Here is a 21,672-nt window from a genome sequence, read left to right as displayed (position 1 = left end):
TAAAAGATAACAGTGTGGTATGAAAGGCAGTCAGCGTGTTGCCCGGGTATGAAGGTGATGAGGTGGGATGGTGAGAGAGGATTATGAATGGGATGCTAGCTGAGATGTGTGAAGAGAAAGGAATTACTTCGTGAATGTGTGGGATGAATTTGAGGGATGGATGGAGCTGTATAAAAAAAGACGGGCTGCATTTGAATACATTTGGGGATTCAGCAGAAGAAACTCTTGCTGCAAGAGAGAGCGTGATGACTGAAGTCTGTGGAAAACCTGAGGAACTGAGAAGACATGGAACAGCAGGTGAGTAGGAGAGCTTTTGAATGCAGAGGCGAGTGGCATGAGTGAAGAGAATGAGAGAGAAGGAACACATGACAAAAGGGAAACTAGGGAGGTCATGGTGGAAAGGAAGACATTGTGTGAGAAGAGTGGATGATGGATACAGGAGCAGAGGTATGTGTGTACAGAACCAGATTGGTATGACCAGAGATATGGGGGAAACAAACAGGTCTGAGAAGAGGTGCAAGATCATTGATGATAGAGATAAGATGCCAAAGGGAAGTGGGTTAGGAGGATCACATCTGAGGAATGTGGATTGAGAGCCTTGTTATAGAACCAGAAAAAGAAGCTAATGATTACGAGGGTGGTGTGAAAAGTTCTCGGCCTCGACGATAGATGACAGCACTATCGGCAAGATTTTTTTTTTCTAAGTTGGTACATCTGTCATAAGCATCCATGTGAAATTGCAAGTCAATCTATCAAGTAGTTTGTTTTACACAGCTGTCTGAAGCAAAAGTGTTGTTTGTATCCCTTGAAATGGATAAAATTGAGAATCATGCGGTTTTAAAATTCTTTGTAAAAGAAGGTTTAACGGCAAAAGAAATTCATTCGAAGTTCATAAAAGTTTATGGGCACTCCTCCTTCGTTTTAGACAATTAAGAAATGGGCTGCCGAGTTTAAACATGGCCGTACCAGCCTTGAAGATGATCCACATGAATGACATCCAAAAAATGTAACAACACCAGAAATTATTGATCAAGTGCACAATATATTAGGTGATCGGTGAGCCAAAGTACATGAAATTACTGAGACTATAGGCATTTCAAAAGAACGTGTGAGATATATTTTGCATGAAGAATTGTAAATGAAAAAGCTTTGCGTAAGATGGGTGCTGCACTTGCTCAGAGGAGATCAAAAGTGCACTCGCATGAAAATCTCTGAACATGCTTGGAGCATTTTAACAATAAAACTAATTTTGTGCATCGATTTATTACTGTGGATGAGACTTGGATACACCGTTACAGACCAGAATCCAAACAGCAGACAGAAACCAGTTGTTCAGCACCAAAGAAGACAAAGTCGGTTCCATCAGCAGGAAAGGTCATAGCATCAGTGTTTTGGGATGCTAAAGGCATTTTGTTTATTAATTATCTTGAAAAGGGTAAAACAATAACTGGGGAATTATTCCGATCTTTTAACCAGACTAGATGAAAAAATTTGTGAGAAAAGACCCGGTTTGCAGAAGAAAAAAATCATCTTTCATCAGGACAATGCACCTTCCCACAAAGGTGTTTTGACAATGGGGAAAATTAAGAGATATGCACTATGAATTGTTGGAACATCCACCCCATTCCCCAGATTTGGCTCCCTCTGACTTCTATCTCTTCCCAAAACTAAACCTCTTCCTTGCTGGTCAGCGTTTTTCTTTGAAACAAGAGGTGATTGCAGCTGTAAAGGAGTATTTTGCAGATCTCACTGAGAACCACTATAGGGACAGGATAATGGTGCTGGAGCATTGCTGGAATAAACGTATTAGTCTTAAGGGAGATTATGTTGAAAAATAAAAATAATTTTGAAATTATAAATTCATTTTTTCATTGTTAGGCCGAGAGCTTTTCAGACTACCCTCGTATGTTTACAAATGCCAGAAGTATTCAAAATAAAAGAAATGGCATTGTAGCATTCATAGAGTATATTTGCCCATAAATTGTAGGAATAAGTGAAACATCATTAGATGAGGGGGGGGGACACTCTAGCAGGAAATAGAGATGGATGATATGATCTTTTTCATGAGAATAGGCAAGATAGAAAGGGGGTAATAGTCCTGTTGATGCTAGGAGAGGAGTTATCACCAGATGAAGGTGGAAATGAAAGGATTAAACAGTGGCAGTAGTTTAGAAGCAGTATGATGTGAGGCGAAGGTGAACAGAATGAAGTATCTAGGTTGTAAAACCTAGTTTTAAAAGAGGTATACCGTGAGTAGACATATCGATACAATATTAATAATGGAAAAAACTCACGTACAGATTATTTAATAGTATAATTTTTGCCTGTGTGTCACAGGCATCTTCAGTACGTATTAAGCTGAAATTAAACAATAACTGACAATTCCAAAAAGCACCACCTAAGTAGCTGGTGTAAGATAACTAAAAAGGTCAATAAATTTCCTAAAAAAAAAAATCAATACAATAAAAAGGTTGGAAAGATTAGCTGATTTGTAAAGTACTATCTCCCATAAAGGGGATAGACGTAAGCCGTCGGATCTGTTTAAGTTTGGAGAATAAGTAGAGTTTCACATGTTTCTTTATAAAGGCATTCCATAAGGAACTGACTTTTGTGAAGAACTTTTGTCTTTCTCCAATGAACTCTATATCTAGTGAAGATGGCATGTTCTGCAAGTCCAGACTTTTCAGGTTTAAAGTATTCAATATAAGTTTGGTGTTCTTCTAGCCGAATAGAGGCAGATCTTCCCGTTTGTCCGAAATAAGATAATCCACAAGAGCACGGAATCTGGTAGACACCTGGATGATTAAGATGTGGAAGCTTGTCCTTAAGAGAAGTGAGAAAGGTGGAGATTTTTCTAAATGGTCGAAAGGCAACAAAAATATTCAGTGGTTTAAACTTTTGCTATACGTTCACTGATGCCTTGTACATAAAGGATAGGAATGCACGTTGTTTCATCTGTGTTTGAAGAGGAAGAAATATTAAAACTACTCAAAGTTCTTTCAATGAAGCAATTCTTATAACCATTAGATAGAAAGGAAGAAGTTATATATTGTAGTTCTTTTTGTAAAAGATCGTCTGAAGAACAAAAGGAGTGGGCCTGATGAACCAGTGTTTTAATAGTTCCTGCCTTTTACACTTCATCCTAGGATCAAGTTTACCCTAGAAGTACAATCAAATAAGCAGTTAGCATTTTTAGATCTTCTAATTCTACATTTCTCAGTTTATAGAAAGAAGACTCATTACAGGCCATTATATCCATGCAGAATCTCATCACCATTCCAGTCAAAAGGCAGGAACTATTAAAACACTGGTTCATCGGGCCCACTCCTTTTGTTCTTCAGACGATCTTTTACAAAAAGAACTACAATATATAACTTCTTCCTTTCTATGTAATGGTTATAAGAATTGCTTCATTAAAAGAACTTTGAGTAGTTTTAATATGTCTTCTTCTTCAAACACAGAAGAAATAACGTGCATTCCTATCCTTTATGTGCAAGGCATCAGTGAACGTATAGCAAAAGTTTAAACCACTGAATATTTTTGTTGCCTTTCGACCGTTTAGAAAAATCTCCACCTTTCTCACTTCTCTTAAGGACAAGCTTCCACATCTTAATCATCCAGGTGTCTACCAGATTCCGTGCTCTTGTGGATTATCTTATTTCAGACAAACGGGAAGATCTGCCTCTATTCGGCTAGAAGAACACCAAACTTATATTGAATACTTTAAACCTGAAAAGTCTGGACTTGCAGAACATGCCATCTTCACTAGATATAGAGTTCATTGGAGAAAGACAAAAGGTCTTCACAAAAGTCAGTTCTTTATGGAACGCCTTTATAAAGAAACATGTGAAACTCTACTTCATTATCCTAACTCAAACAGATCCGATGGCTTACGTTTATCCCCCTTATGGGAGATAGTACTTTACAAATCAGCTAATCTTTCCTAACTTTTTATTGTATTGATTTTTTTATTTTTTTGATTTTTTATTTTTAGGAAATTTATTGACCTTTTTAGTTATCTTACACCAGCTACTTAGGTGGTGCTTTTTTGGAATTGTCAGTTATTGTTTAATTGCAGCTTAATATATACTGAAGATGCCTGTTACACACATGCGAAAATTATACTATTAAATAATCTTTGTACGTGAGTTTTTTCCGTTATTAATTTTGTATCTAGGTTGTGTGTTGCTATAGACCTGATAATGTGGAGAGCAGTGAGAAGGAAATGTATAAGCAAATTAGTCTTGCTACTAAATGATCATTACGGGTGATTTTAATTATTGTAATGTAGACTGGAATGAAGAGAAAGCATTGGAGTGCAGAGAGAATGAATTTCTTGAGTTTTTGAGGGACAGCTACCTTAGGCAGTACCTTTGGGTGATTGGCCAGTCATATGAGGACTTCTGTGAGAAAAGGATATATGTGGAATTATAAGTCTAGTGATTATGAGTAGCTTATGAACAGCATGCAGCTGTGTCATGGAATGAAGAATTGGAAGGCCATCAGTGCTTTTTGGGATCTGTTCAGGAACTGTCTGGCAAAGTCAATGTCTGAATGCATTCCAAAGGTGAAAAGGTCAAATAAGGTGGGTGTGAAATGAATGAATGAAGAGGTGAAGCATGCAATTTGAAAGAAGGCATTATGGAGTCAGCATAAGACTGATTATGGAAAGATGATACTGGTTGGAGAGAATGGTAGAATGATAACAACTGAAGAGGATATAGTAGAGATGTTGAGTGAGCATTTCATAAAGGTATTTCATCCTTGTGAAAGTAACATCATGCAGAACTTGATTGCATTGAGAAGGGAGGAAGAGCCACTAATGGTGAATGAGCAGTAGGTATATGAGGAATTGAGTTAACTCGATGTCAATAAAGCCATAGGGCTAGATGGTATATCACTGCATGTCTTGGGGGAATGTTCAGGGAGTTAACAACAACTTAACATACTTCTTTAACTTGAATCTTAGACTTGCCCGAATTCCAACAGAGTGGAAAGATGATAAAATTGTTCTTCCTCATAAAGGAGGTGAAAGGACTAAGGCTTTGAATTACAGACCAATCTATTATAAATATCTACCACATGAGAATCTGTGGAGTTGAATAGTAGATTAGTGCATTGGATTGGAGATTGGCTATCTGATCAGATCAGCAAGTTGTGTATGGGGGAGTGATATCGCCAGAGGAGGAAGGTAACCAGTGGTTGTGCCCCATTGCTGTTTATATGATATTGATAATGGAAAAGGCCTGAATGATGATATACAGTTGTTTATGCAGATGATGTAAAGTTGGGAAGAACTATGAGGAGTACTGGGGGTGTTGTAGTTCTGCAGGGGAATTTGAATAGACTTTTTGAATTGGTAGATGAATGGGGCTACCAGTTCAACATAGCAGAGTGTACGGTTTCAAGTTTTGAAAGCACAGATGGGATGCAGAGTAGATTAGTGGGATATCTTAGTGGAGTTGGAGGAAATGAGGGATCTGGGGGTGTTGGTGGAGTGAATAAGGACCTAAAATTTTGGGGATTTTGTTTAAAATTGTGAGGACAGCAGTGCATTCTGGGAATGATGCAGACTTGAGTCTTAGACTTGCCCAAGTTACAGAGGAGTGGAACTTGGGAAAGTCTAACACTGATATGCAGGAGTAAGGAAGTTATGATTCCTTTGTATAAGACTTTGATCAGACTGTATGAATTACTGTGTGCAGATTTGGTCACCAAGTTTTCAAAAGGATTAAGAGATGTTGGAACGAGTTCAGACATGACTAAAGTGGTTTCTGGTCTCTGGAACGTAGTGTATGAAGGCAGATTGAGGGAATACAAATTGCAGAGTCCAGTGTATAGAAGGAAGAGGGGAGAAATGATTGAGAAATGTAAGTTGGTAAGGGGAAGTTACCAGATTAATGTACATGAGATTCTTCATAGAATAGCTAGAGACAGGGAGAGAACAAGAGGCCATCCCTGGAAGCTATATAAGGGGAGTATGAGCAGGGAGAGATGAGGCGTAGATTCTTTGCATGGAGTAGTGGATGGTTGGAAGCATTGCCTAAAAGTGTGTGTGGGGGGGGGGGCAGTGAATGCATTCAAGTCATGTTATGATAAGCTGTGTGTGTGTGAGTGATGGAGGACCTCCTGCAGTGAGTAATTGACTCCATGGAGATCTACTTTACTACTACTATTAATAATGATCTTTTTATTATTATATTTTACAGTAATAATTTACAAAAAATAAATTATTACTATATTTAAAATTACAGAAATAATATAAAACTGAAATGTACTCTTTATTGATAAATCAGAGAAATAATGGGATTCAGTTAATGGAATATACAAAGATTAGTTGTTGATGATTGTTATTTTACATGGTATTCCAAATGTGAAATCATGTGAAAGTAAAACTATTAAATTGCCAACAAGTGAAGTAAAGAAGTAAATCCAATTAACAGGATGTAAGATGCGAAATTAGAGTTAGTAAAGAAGAGAAGTGAGATGACATATGTAGCATGCAATTTGTCAAATGGCAGATACAAATGGAAGCATGAAAAAATTGAGTGAAAGTTAGCTGAAAGAAAGAAAGAATTAATAAATAATTCAAGGATGATGTTGCTGTATGGAGATTCAGTTATTAGAGATATAGTGAATGAAAGAATCTACAAGGTTTGTTTTCCAAGAGGAACAATAAGCAGGATGATTGGAGCTTTGAATATAAGGAATGAACAAGCAGGAAAGCTAGTGGTTGTTGTGGGATTGAATGATTTGGTTCAACCGAAGAAGAGTGTTAGAATGGATATCAGAAGATTATTGAGGAGAGTGAAAATAACACTGTAGTGGGACAGTATTCAGTGTGCTGCTCAGGTATGACAGTGATGAATTGAGATGACAAGGGAAGATAATAAATAGTATATTGAGATATTCATCCATTCTAAAAAAAGTATTTTGAAGAGACATTTGAGGAATCTGTTGCTGGAATGGAAAAGAGTAATGAGAGAGTTAAAGATGAATGAGAGATTTAAGGAAGTAAGAGGAAATGTGAAAAATCAGGAGAGTAAGGTAAGCGAGACTGGTGAAGTGTTTATATATAAACAAGGAGGAAAGAGGAGAGAGAACTGTCAGTGTTCTTTCATTCTCATCTTTCTCCTCTCAATGTGAGAACACTGACAGTTCTCTCTCTCTCCTCTTTTCTCCTTGTTTATATATAATAGGGGTGTTCAACCCGTCGATCGTGGAGCTAACTGTATATACTGCTTTAATAAGAATGTGTTAGAGTGTTAAAAACAAAAGCAATGTTTTTGTCGCCAAAGCTTTACATGGCAGCATTAGAAAGATTGTTATTGAAACTTGTATGTATGAGAAAGGCTTGCAGGCTCTAAGTGTAAACATCTCCGAAGTCAGTCAGAAAGAGTTCAAACAACTTTCTCCGATGGCCAGCAACTTACAATCAAAAGAAAGCGGAGGAGAACAAAAGGAGTGCCGAACTTGAAACTTAAGATGAAAGAACTCATACCGATTCTTAGGGGGTTTCCAAACTTCATGCGAAGTCTCAGAAGACGCCTAATAAAATGGGACTGAAGCAAACAGAAGGGATCCCGGTTCCAGAATTGCCTGACTTCTGGAACAGGAAGCCGCCCGGTCCAGAGTCACTGTCAGAGAGACAGAGAGGCTGCCTGGATCCACATTGCTTGAGAGGAGTTTTCCGCTTCCAGAAAAGAGCATCTCGGTTCGAGACGTCACTAGAGACAGACTACTTCTAGGCCACAGACAAGGTTTCAAATTGTCCGAAAGGAAGAGTTCCAATTGCCGGAGAAAAGTTTCCAGGTCAGGTTAATGTCAGACATTCACCAGTGTGTTGCATTTTCATTACAATTTGATGAATCAAACGACTTCACTGATATTGCTCAGTTAATGGTATTTATTCACATGGCATTTCAAGATTATTCAAGTAAAGAAGAACTTTTGAAAATTATACCATTATTGGGAAGGACTAGGGGAGAACACATGTTTTCGGCATTTGATGAATTTGTGAAACAACACAAACTTCCCCCTTTTAAACTTGTGTCTATTACTACTGATGGTGCTCCTGCAATGATAGGTAATAAATCAGGCTTCATTTCATTATGTAAAAATGATGATAAATATCCAGATTTTTTAATGTACCACTTTATTATTCACCACCAAGTACTGTGTAGTAAAAGATTAAACACAAAAGATGTTTTGGATATTGCATTTACAATTGTAAATTCTGTTCGAGGAATAGACCTGCAACGGCGGTTATTTAAATTACAAGCAGATGATGATACGGAACTTCTGTTGTACAATAATGTTTGCTGGCTCAGCAGAAGTCAATTTTTAGAAAGATTTCTTGTATTAATTAAAGATATAAAAAATTTTCTTCATGAAAAAGGAGATATTTATCCACAATTGAGTGATAAAAGATGTTTGTTACACTTATCATGTTTAGTAGATTTCTGTACGAAATTAAGCAATTTAAATTTAGAGTTACAAGGTAGAGATAAAAATTTAATTGACATGTTAAGTTCAATAAAAACTTTCCAACAATACTTTTATTAAAGAAAAATATAAATGACTGCGAATTTAGACATCTCCCATATTTATTAAAATTTTTTAAACAAAATCAAGAAATGATTCGCTATGATTTAAAAGAATTTATTCGTGAAATAGAAATAGTTGAGGAAGAAATAAATTCAAGATTTAAAGATTTTAATAAAACTGAAATGATTGTATCTTCTATCGATAATCCATTTCAAGAAAACTTGAACATCACAGAAATTTCAAATAAAATTAGTGGGCTGTTTGATATAAACCAAACTGAAGTAGAACTTGAGATAATAAACATTCAGAATAGTTTACATTTAAAATCAATAAACAATGAAGTCATTTGGAAGTATACACATGAAAAATTCCCTATATTAACTGATATTGTGCGAAAAATTCTGTCGTGTTTTGGATACTTGTCAGAATCTGCATTTTCAAATATGACTGTCATAAAAAATTAATTAAGAAACCAAATTACAAAAGAACTTGAACAAATAAACTCAATACATTGAGCGAAACATCAAATTGTTATTTTATTAATAATAAGTGAAATAATCATTTCAACGTGTGTGTTTTGTGTCCCTAAATTCGGAAATATGAACTAAGGTAGTTATGTCTCAAATAACTGTGAAAATTTGTTTCACTCTATTTGTTTCCATATGTTATCTTCTCTTTCCCATCTATGATCTCATAATTAAAATTATCCATTGAGAGCACTCTCTTTTTTCCTGAAACAATTATCTAAATATTTCATACAAATTACCCTCTATTCTGAATACATAAAAACTTAGAAAAGTTTTTATGTATTTTTGTACTCATAAATTGGATTAAATTAACCTGCAATTAGGTTAAAAGGCAAAGATATAAACATTCGAACACAAAGCATTTATTGGCATTTATTTGATATCAAAAAGAGAGTTTGCTTAATGCATTTATATGTAATTTAAATTTTAACTTTTGTTTAGATTGAAAACTGGTTGGTCAGTAAAGACAAGTTCAATTAATTCCTTTAATAAACCAGAACAGTTGAGTGATGTAGAGCAGGAAGCTATTGCAAATGTTATCCGAAGAGCTGAGATGTTAGAACATGTTGAACAAGAAAGAGTTGGGTAAGTATGTGTTGACATACTTTGAAGAGTAGAATTTATGTCAGAATATGAATGTTAGGATTATTATGTTATGTTATAGTTAGTAATTTGTATAAATGTTAGAAATTTTGTTGTGTGTGTATTTTTATCAAAAGAACTTGAACAATATTTATTTAAATGCAATACAAATGTAGTAACACACATCAGAATCAGGTGGAGTTGTTTTGGAGCCTGAGGCAAGATTTAGGATTATATAATTGAGAAAGCTTTAGAATTTTGTCTCTTGCATTTCTCTCTATATATATGTTTGCACACTGTAATGTGGAACTGCTGACTCTGCATATGTCAACTATAAGTATATAGTTGACATATGCAGAGTAACTATAAGTATATACAGGGTGTTCGGGATAAATTTGACATATTTATAATTAATTATATTTTTCCGTAAGTTACATGTATTAACACACACTTCTCTTCATTTAAAAGTTTGGACCCTTCTTCATTCATATACAAGATGTCAGAAAGGATGGATAGCTGGAACCCACCTGAATCATGGAAGAGAATAACTTGTATCATGATGATTCGTGCCCGCCATCAAAATAAGGATATTACGACTGCTGCCCAATGCTCCCTGAATACAGTAAAAACAATCAGGCATGAACTAGAGACTTGCAATGGTGACTACGAGGATGTAGCAAGAAGAAAGATCCCTAGCAGACGATCTGATTGCGTTCGTACAGCAGAATTCCTCGCAAATCTGCAGGAACAGGTGTTGAAGAACCCTGGCATTGGAATTCGGGCTTTGTTCGTGGAGTTGCTAACTGTAGTCAAGCCCTGGATAACAAGGGTAGCCAATGGTAGGCCGTATGTATGGCAGCAGGATTCGGCCCCTTGCCACACCTCTGGGAAAAGTCAAAAATGGTTGTCTGAAAATTTCTACGACTTCACCAGTCCAAATGTTTGGCCTCCAAACTCCCCAGACCTTAACCCCATGGATTATTTTGTATGGGGCGCAGTTGAAAAAGACACCAATCGCACTTCCAGTAATACAAAAGCCCAGTTAATGGATAAAATTAAAACAGTTTTTGCGGCCCTTCCCAGGGAGACTGTAGCATCAGCTTGTTCGAGGTTCCGAAGCAGAATTGAAGCTGTGATCGATGCTAATGGTGGTTATTTTGAGTAAATCTTGTTGATAGTATTGTAATTAACTCTGCCTGTAATGTTTTTTTGTCGATTCATTAAATTTAATAGATACAAAGAAGATTTTCTTTTTCCTTACGAAACTGTCAAATTTATCCCGAACACCCTGTAATTGTATATGGGGAAGTCTGGAAAGTGCTGATAAACATCTAGAACAAAATGATATTAAAGCAACTGAATATAACCACAAGAAAGAACATACTAGTAGAAGTGTTATGAAGGTAACTTATGAAGGTGTTTATCAGAACTTTCCAGCTTCCCCCCCCATATGTCTTTTGCTTCAACTAGTTACTTTGTGGTGTAATTTCTTATCAAAGTTATTATAATTATTTCATTGTGTATTAGATGTATAATTATTAAGTTGCCATTTGGATTACTTGGAAATTGTGCTCTCGTAATTTATTGTTTTAAAAGTGATCGGTAACAACCTTCCTTTCCAAAAATGCAAATACAGTAATAGTTCTTAATGGGCTGAAGAAAGCATACCAACCATAAATATCCTCAACTTTAAAAAAAAAAAAAAAAAAAAAGATTTCTGCTGTTCTGATAACAGTCTGAAGCTGAGACTTGGAGCTGAGTTTGGAGAGGATTGGGGTTGTATAGTATTCTGGTGGGCATGTGAACAATCACAACAGTCAAAAAAAAATTGTTCACATGCCTACCAGAATACTAGACAACTCCAATCCACTTCAAACACCCCGAGCCTCTTCCTTACTAGTGACCCATCTAAGTATGCAGTGAATGTAGTCTATTCTCTAGGCAGCTCAGACACAAGATGGTGAAGACCCCTCCCCCTTTCCCAAATCCAAGAGAGATGATCTTTGCAACTTCTGTCTCTGACCTTCAAACTCTAAATCTTTATATTTTTATCACCATGGAAACATTTATTTCCTGCTCCACCCTAAATTCCCACCCCACTATCTAAGGGATTACAATAGAAGAGACAAGCATACTGTAAGCAGCTTGCATATAAAACATGCAAAGTTGGGTAGGGCAATAGTGAATGCAGAAGATGTCAAAATCTTGCAGGACGACTTGGATAGATTGGAGTTCTGGGCTAAGGAGAATGGATGTCAATTTAATGTGACAAAATATAAGGTTATGCATTTTGGGGTGATAAGATTAGCAGCAGTATACCACATTGGTGGAACTGTACTCCAGGAGATTGATGAGGCCAGGGACTTGGGAGTGTTGGTGGATAGGGAGATGAAGTTTAGGGGGGCACATTGCAAAAGTAGCTAAATCAGCTCATCAACTCACTTGGTTGTTGAAAAATACTTTGACGAGCAGAGACAAGCAAGTTATTGTACCACTGTACCAAGCCTTGATAAGACCTCATCTTGACTACTGTGCCCAGCTTTGGTCACCTAAGTTTCTTCTTGATGGGGAGGAGGTGGAGAGGATCCAGAGGCGAGTGACCAAGATGATAGCAGGTCTATGGAATGAACCTTATGAGAACAGGTTGAAGATTTGTGGGTTACAGAAATTAGTTGATAGGTGGAAAAGGTGAGATATGATTGAGACATTCAAATTGCTAAAAGGTTTCTATAGGATTAAATCAGAGGATATTTTTGAGATCAGGACTGGTGGTGGGACACCTATGGAAGCTGGGCAAGAGTGTGGTTAGCAGGGGTGTTAGAGCTGGGTTCTTTACTTTTAGAGTGGTAAATGAGTGGAATAAGCTGCCAGAGTCTGTTGTGGGTGCTATGACGGTGAACGAGTTCAAGACAAGGTATGATAGATACTGTGAGAATGTCGTATAATTGTGTGGACATGATGTTTAGGGCCTCCCTCGATGAGTCTAAGGACTCCCTGGAGTCGCCTGTAATAATAATAATAAAAAGCTCTGTATTCCTACACCAAAGCCCAGAACACCTCAAGAAAACTATCAACACATCAAACTGATTTTGAGAGAGCTAAAAGTAGGAAACCTGTCCTGCCAAAGCAGCAGCCATGCCTTCTTGTCTCTAGCCAAAGCTGTTGGTCATAACTTCTGCCCAACGCTACTTCCACTACTGCTACACACTTTTACGTTTCAACTCCAAACCCATAGAACAAATTTCTCTTCCACTTCTTTTCATCCTTTCACTGCTGTCCTCTAGAACAGTGCATACTATAAACTTGACAAACCTCTTGTAGATCTCCATAGTGTACATAAAAAAAAGTTATTGAACAAGCATCTGTCATTTACAGAGTGATTGTTAAACTTGGAATCATTCATTAACAAAATATGGCAGTGGAAATGATGATGACTTAGTCATGCACCATGCTTGAAAGAAGCAAATTGAATACAAGAAAAATAAAAATATGTAAATGTGGCAATGAACATGTGTTTTGCGACTTAACATGCAAAAATAATTTTTGAGATCATTTTGGAGCCAGTAAAAATAATTGTATTTTATTAGGAACAGACAGTTATGAAATAAATCTGTGAAACCAACCAGACTTCATTAGTATCTTGAAACAGAACATGAAATTGCATGATAAAATATTTTTTATTTTTTATTTTCAAATCATGCTGAGAGAACTTGTACTAATATAAAATCTGTAGGAAAAATAAGCATAGAAGAATTAATTGTACAATCTACAAAAATAATGTGTGGTATTATTAAACTATAAATGATATGTCATTGTCAAATAACATGATTTATAACAATTTTCAAGCTGTTGTAGCTTTTTTTTTTTTTTAAAGTCAAAGTTTGAGTAACTGATGAAAGAGAGGAGATATGATACAAATATATAAGTTGCTAATGCAGATTTGCAGTATATACTCAGAGATTTTACAACTTGTGGAAGATGGAAAGAGCAGGAAGCTATTGTAAATAAAATCTCTTGTAATCTATGCTGATACCATGTACCCAATTATTGTTAACATAGCACCTTTTTCTTCATTTTGTTGGATAAGACAAAATCAGTTAATATTTGAAAACGTTTTATTTTGTGTTCTATTATGAACTTCAAAATATTATAATCTAAAATATTAACATATTATATTAAAACATTCATATAACTTAGAATAATGTATTAAAATATATATAAAAAGCTCTTATCAGCATAATTTAGCATTGCTATAATAATGATTATTATTATTATTAGAGATCTCTGGGGAGGAGGACTTACAATGGATACCCATATAATTCACACCATCTGTCTTATCCCTTTTTTGACTGCATTCATTCTCAACTTCCATGGATGCCTTCTCCCCCCCCCCCCTCTCCATAAAATTACAACTTTCATCTTCTGGCATACTATATGACCCTTTCAGAAATTTGTAGAATCTCTATCATATCACCTCTCTTTCTCCTGTTTGCTAGTGTTGAAACCCAATCTACATTTCAGTCCCAATATCATATTTAACACACACACACACACACACACACACACACACACACACACACACACACACATGCTCTCTCTCTCTTTCTTTTTCTTTCTTTTCTTTCAACTATATGTGCATCACTATGGAAATAAGGAGATTTGACGTCAAGCCTTGTAATGTGACAAAATGCCACATTATTCTTGCACATCAATGTTCATTTTGGCATTACAATTATTTTCTGAGTTGTATTTGCAGTCCTTGCTATATGGCTTTAAACTTCAACTTCATAACTAAAACTTGAAGATCGCCTAGAAGATCAGTTCTGGTAAAATTTCTTCAGTCTAGTATGCCATTGGATATTTCATTACACCATTTTCATATGTCCATATTTCCATTCTACTCAAATCATTTTGCAAGTGCTGCATGTTATTCATATTCCTGATTACTCTGCCTATCTCTACATTATCAGCTAACAGCTATATTCTATTAAATCCCCAGTGTCATTAATATGAAGACTGATTAACAATGGACCAAGGACTGATCCCTGGGGCATACCACTGATTTTTTTAAATCTTGCACACTCAGGCCTCCCAACACCACTTTTTTGATATTGGTCAGTCAGCCACCCTCTTATCCAAGCTAATAGTGTATAATCCAGTCCCATATCTTGCAACTTATGCAACAGCCTTCCATGCTCTATCCACTCAAAAGCTTTATTGAAATCTAAAAGTATCATGGTTTATCCATTCCCTCTGACTCAGCCATAACATTGTTATACAATGCGACCAAGTTATTGAAATGTGACCTTCCCTTGGTAATCTTATACTGTTTATTGCAAAGTAAAGATCTGAGTTCTATATGCAGGCTCTTACCAACTTTTTCAGAGAATCAACTGAAGTCATATGCTTACATGGTATTCTTGTTCTATAAAATGTAACCAAGGTTTCATTTTATAGAACATTTGGAAACCATTAATTGAATATCATGACACTTCTAATCTCAGTTATTTTTAGCAGTAACCAGCAATCAGTTACTTCTGGGGAGTAACTGATTGCGGGTTACTTCTATAAAAGTTATAAGAATTTAACTGGGGAGTAGCTGATATACAATATGCAAGAAATGGTTTCTTTCATGTACTTTTGTATACATTGTATACACACTCCTGAAGATGGCTTCAACATGGAGGTTGAAACCCTGCATGTACTTATTTATTTCAGATAAATTTTATTCTCATAGTAGACCTGGGTTTAGACCTGGCAGAAACTTCTGTGACCAGGTCATAGCTCTCACAACCCATATAGAAGCAGGATGCCAAAAAGGTTTAAAAACAGGTACTGTCTTTATAGACCTAACATCAGCTTGTGACACTGTATGGAAGAAAGGTTTATCAAATAGCCAAAAAATTACTAGATCAAATGATTTCCAATAGGAAAGTAAAGGTTCATCTGAATTCATAAAAACTCAGTACATTTAGACTGCAGGATGGATTGACACAAGGATCTGTCCTTGCCGCAGCTCTGTTTAACCTGTACATAAGTGACATTCCTTCAACAGCTTGTTGAAAGTTTATCTGTGCTGATGTCATTGCAATTGCCATCTAAGTCAGTACCTTCCAAGGCCCTGAGGAAACAATGAGCAAAGATCTGAGTTCACTGTAAAATTATTTTGAAAAATTACTCCTAACTCCAGTGAAACTGTTTCAGCTTTCCACCTTAATAACCACGAGACTTATAGAAAACTAAAAATAAACTTATGTAACAGGACTAATCCATGCCATGAAAGTACAAAAAAAACATGTTACCTTGGTGTTACACTTTACCATAGCTCTGACTTACTGAAAACATTTGAAAAAAACTAAGTTATAAGATATTTGCCAGGAACAACATCATGAACAAGTTCACAGGCTCAAATTCTGGTTGCAATGCCTGAAAAACTGCAGCCCTAGATCTGGTCTTTCCAGTTGCAGAGTATTGTTCACCAGTTTGGAGCCAAAATCATCACGTGAATCTCGTGAACACGCACAGCTTAATCTGAAAACCTTCTCTAGCACCTTAAAATCTACTCCTCTCCCATGGTTAACTGTTCTTTCCCACATCACTCCTCCATGCTTGAGAAAATCAGAATCAGAAATAACATACCTTCCTATACATCAAAATATCTCTCCAGCTGCCTTACCTCCAGATCTCCCATCTGTGGCTTGTGAAATACCACATGATATCCCCAGAATGGAGAAGACTAGAATGAATTATTAACAAGTGCCTGATTACAGTTCCAACTATCAGACCTACAGGAATCATTCTGTGATGATACCTATGGGGCCAGCTAAACAGATTTAGGACCAGATAAGGCTGCTCTGTCCACTTGTTACATCTGTGGGAAATTTCAGTCGCCCTTTTGTGTGTGTGTGTGTGGCATTGATGACTGCCCAACACACTCCTTCCCTGGAGACCTCAGGAACTTGCATTTACTCCCAGATAGTGCCATTGATTGATTAACACTTTCATTGCCAAGCTGAAAATTGGAATTTTGTGTGGTGGCCAAATTTTTAAAATTTTTTTATTTAGTTAGCGACGTCCACGCGATGACGTGTGATCGGCCGTTTGGTGAGAACTCGCATCATGCGATATCATTTGATTGGCAATGAACATGTTAACTGAATTGTCAATCTGTATATAGTTATTATTATTACATGATCCCTCCAGGGAGTCCAAAGATTCATCTAGGGAAGGCACCTACTCTACAGCGCTCTGTCTCCACCACGCAATCCATCAACTACAACGAACTGCAACTGCCATCATCATCTATACCACCACCATCTACCGCCCACCACCACTAGTATTTTCACAGACAATCATAAACATCCATGCCCACAGCAGGATTCCAACCCACAGCCTTTTGGCCGGAGAGTGGATACACTAACCGCTCAGCCAACCTAGGCCGGCTAATTTTGCTCATTAATTTCTTGTATTTTTCCCCATATGCTAAATAATGAATTGACTTCACTTTTAACATTATTCACATTCGATATGTTTCCTGTCATGATTGTAATTAGTTTGTTGTTGTTGCTAAGTTTTTATTGTTCAGCATCTTCTGACCTGGTTGGTTAAGTGGTTATGATATCCACTCTCCAATCAACAAGCTGTTGGTTTAAATCCCAAAGCAGACATAGATGTTTTGCAAATGCCTTTAGATGTTGGATGAATTTCATTGCTCAGTGTCGAATTACCAGTCTTCTTCTTGGGGACCTAAAGTAGATCATAAAAGTTCCATTTTTGGTCTTTAGAGCAGGGGATCTACTTTTGTCATTTTTAGACTACCTGAGCCAAGTGCTCATGAACTACCTTATATCTAGCCCAAGAGAGTGCCATGATAAGACTGGCTATTTTTTCTGTTACTGTTTGAACTGTTTCTGTCATTTAATTGGTGCCTTATGTTCTTTCTCATCTGTCAGATGACAGGTCAAGTACCCTATGAACAAACCTTTGCCATCTGGCTCTGTCTCTGGCCATATCTATCATCTCTCTGAAGCTCACTAATTGCAATCTTTAATTCCAGGACTGTAACCAAGTTCTTTTTGGTCTGCTTCTTGATCATCTTCCTCCAGTTAATTGCTGTTTAAGAATTATAGTGATGATATCTTGTCTATAGTTTAATTCATGTTTGACTTTCTCACGTATTTTGTGTTCTGACCTGTGAGTCTTATTTATTTTTCTTAAGCATTTCGAATGCTCTGATTTTCTGTATTTTGTTTTGATAGAATCTTCATGTCTTTGCTCCATATGTTGCTCTAAGTATAATAATGGTTTCATAGAGTTTTTAGTTTGAGGCTTTTTTTTGAAATGCTGTTATTTTTCCCTATTTTGTTTAATTTATTCATATTAGACCATTCTTTAAGTCTGTATTTTGCTGTTTCTGTGTTGTTGAGGTTGAGTAATGAGACTGCCAAGATACATAAATTACTTTATTTGTTCAAGTATGTGATTTTCTAAGTTTATTAAAATTTTTCCCTATTTGCCAGCTTGATAAATTAATTTAGTCAGATTTGGTGGTTATGTTGACAATGTTGGTATCTGGTTTAAATTTAAACCACATGACACAAAACTATTAAAAAGGAACTTTATTAATTCTTCACTATTCAGCTAGTGTACTATCAGATACACTTATTCAGGAACATTGTTTTAGGAACATTGCTTTATAAAAAAACAAGGCCTCCATGAGTCAAAAGACTCATTGTGGGAGGTCGTTTTTAGGAAACACAAAGTTTATCATATGACTCCTTGAACTCATTGACATTTCTGCTCCAACGACTCTCTCATGCAATGCATTCCAAGGCTCAACCAACCTCCATGCAAAGAAACCATTCCTGGGAACAAGGATAAAGTCTTGCTATGAGCTCTTCTTATCTTTACTCATGAATATTTTGAAAAGAGATACATAGAAGGTTATTGCCAAAAAATTTGGCTATGTTATTTGGATGATATATTCATCATATGGTCAGATTCAGTGAAACTACTAGAAGAGGTCAAGAATTATTTAAGCAGCCTATATCCTCATTTAAAGTTTACTCTGGAATTTGAAAACCATGAGACAATACCATCTTGACTTCCTTATTCAATATACATGCAACCTGCCAACAGTGGTGGATACCCCTATCCCCTGCAGAAGGTAGGAATAATCAGAATATTATGGGACAGAGTCAATAATATCTCAAGCAGCATAGAGAAGAAAAATAACGAACTTCATTACCTTATCCATACTCTTCTCCTTTATGGTTATGAACACAAGATGGCCAACAAGATTTTCCAGCCTTTCTCCCCATGATATCAACAAATAAACAAGGACTGTATTGTAACCTTTCTTTACATCCATAATGCAATTTCCATTGCATTATGGAAATTTTCCATAATGCAATGGAAAAACTTGCTCAAATACTTTAATATTATGACATAAAAGTGGCTTTCATTAAAAAGAAAGCCACTGTAAAATATCTCAAGATTGTCACATACATCCCTTAAGAAGCTACATGTTTACAATATGCCATTTGTGCTTCTATGCTATGCAGATCAAATGAGATATTCTAAAGAGATCTGCATATTGGAACATTTTAAAGATGTGGAAAAGAAAAAAAAACATGAAACTGGTTTGGCACACAACCAGTGAAGGCAATCCTGTACTTTAGCAGGAAACAGAAGTTGTAACATTAATTACAACTGTTTTGTTAAGAAATTCAAAGAAGCTTTAGAAATGCTATGCCTGCCTGCTCGGTGCCTAAGGTATCCTGCACAAAGTCTGGTCATTTCATCAAAAATCTCATGTATATAGGATTGAGCTGTGATACACATTTCACATGAGAGTTCTGCCTAATATTCTTTTCATTGTTTACTTTAATTGTCATCCATTATATTCTATCCTTTAATCTAGGATATAATTAATGCAATTAATTCTCTGGATTTCTTTAAACTTTTTTTTTTGTAAAATAATGCTGTCTGAAGAAATGTACCTGGCCGTACAGAAAATAGTCGAATAGCTGAAAATTAATAAAGTTTCTTTGTATTAATTTTTGTTATGTGTTTTTTATAGTTGAAGTCTCAAGATTAGCATAATAAATTGCCATATTTATATTTGTTCCTGTGTTGTGTTGTGCACCAGCATCATAAATAGTTAACATCGGTAACATCCAACATCTTAGAGAGTGGTAAATGAGTGGAATAGGTTGCCAGATTCTGTTGTTGTGCCATGACTGTGGATGAGTCTAGACTCCATGGAGTAGCCCAAAATTATTATTATTATTATTATTATTATTATTATTATTACATGACACCTCCAGGGAGTCCAAAGACTCATCAATGGAGGGCACCTATTCTACTACTCTCTGTCTTCACCATTCAATCCACTAACTACAACTAACCGCGACTATACCAACACCATCTACTGCCCGCCACCACCAGTAGCACTTCCACAGCCAATCACAAACATCCATGCCCACGGCGGGATTCGAACCCGCAGCCTTTTGACCGGAGAACGGATATGCTAACTGCTCGGCCAACCAGGCTGACTATAATAATAATAATAATAATAATAATAATAATCCTGTGATTTTTCAACTATTTGTCTTTTTGTGTGAAAATTTGATATTGACAACCTCTATTTGGCCTGAATCTAGCTTGTTTTCCCAGTTTCCTTTCAACAATTTTTCTTAGCCTCCTTTAAGTATATTTGTATAAATCTTACTTGGATCAATCATTAAAGAAATTCCTTTGTAATTTTCTCATTCAGTTTTATTTCCCTTTTCATAGTTGGGTACTATGAAAAGGGTTGGGTACACTGCAGTCATTTGGAATTTGACCTTCTGACCATGACTTCTTGATTTCTGGTTGAATATCATTTACTCCAGCAGCCTTTTGACCTTTGATGTTTTTGATAGCTTTTTTCTCTATATTTTTTTCTATATATCAATATTTTTTCAAATATTGATATGTACTCCTGATTATGTTCATTTTGAGTGTTTTCTACCACTGTTGTATAACTTATTTAATTCAATAAGCTTTCAAAGTAATTACTCCAGACATGTATAATATCTTTAGTTTTAATCTCATCTTCATCTTCTATGATTTCTTTTACTCTCTTCTCCATTTCTAAGCATTTTAGTAGCATACAGAACATTTTGCCTTCTCTGTATAGTATGTATATATATATATATATATATATATATATATATATATATCAGGGGGCAAATATTCAGGGTGTGCTACATGTGTGGTGCTCATCCACCAAATAGCAAAAACTCCAATATTATATTTTTGCATTATTTAGTCCCTTTCCGGACTTCAAGTGATTCCTAAAAGTAAATACAATATACTAATGCTTCATGAAGAGGACACTTTTTGATGCATAAACATTGCATCACATTTGTGTTAATAGCCTACTTGTGCATTAAAAATACATACACCTTTGAGCCCTTTGAAAAGATGTAAAGAGGGTGCAGCCGGTGAAATTCTTAGCATTCTAGTAGTTTTAAACTGCTCAGAATGTGAGGCAGGGTGAGCTCTGAGACAGTAGCACCTGGAGGTTGTGATTGGGTATTGTGTCAACCAATCCAATTGAACATTGTCATTTTTTATGAGTCGCTGTTTATGTTTTCTGAGTTTCATCTGTTTTGTGTGTGTGAAGTGCAAACTGTGTAGTAGACAAGTTTTTATATATAACATAGACAAGTTTTTAATATATAATTATCGATAAATTTATAATTTTTTTGTCCATATTTACAATGGGAAACAGTATTGTAGTTGAAGGAGGTAAGTCTCACCCTCCTCTTACAAAATTTACACATTTAAGTAATTCAAAAGCAGAAGTATCTTAATGAGAAAGTGGCAAGTATAGAGAGAAATAGGATGACGAATAATGGACGGGAGATGTACCGGACGATCAAAGCCATGCGAGGTGCCCAGACACAAGCGGCAACCATAAGAGATGAGAGTGGAAATCTATTAACAAACTCAAAAGATGCTCTCGCTC

The 21,672-nt window shown here is 36.0% G+C and overlaps 1 protein-coding gene across 8 annotated transcripts in view; it reads left to right on the top strand.

Moving 5' to 3' along the window:
* The window catches only part of Rph (Rabphilin), a 695,894-nt gene that overhangs the window by 108,724 nt on the left and 565,498 nt on the right, over nt 1–21,672 (top strand). For all 8 annotated transcript variants that reach the window (XR_016549578.1, XM_090406051.1, XM_090406050.1 and 5 more), the window contains one exon: nt 9,516–9,659. Coding sequence is in view for 7 of the 8 variants with exons in the window: in XM_090406051.1 (XP_090262177.1) it covers nt 9,516–9,659 (144 nt within the window). In the remaining variant the exon portion in view is untranslated. The remainder of the gene's footprint in view (nt 1–9,515; nt 9,660–21,672) is intronic.

Source organism: Typopeltis vanoorti, chromosome 16, assembly GCF_054136105.1.
Source record: "Typopeltis vanoorti isolate ZY-2024b chromosome 16, IOZ_Tvanoo_1.0, whole genome shotgun sequence".
NCBI lineage: Eukaryota > Metazoa > Arthropoda > Arachnida > Uropygi > Thelyphonidae > Typopeltis > Typopeltis vanoorti.
The sequence above is the reverse complement of the archived record's forward strand: the minus strand, read 5'-3'. Positions and strand labels throughout refer to the sequence as shown.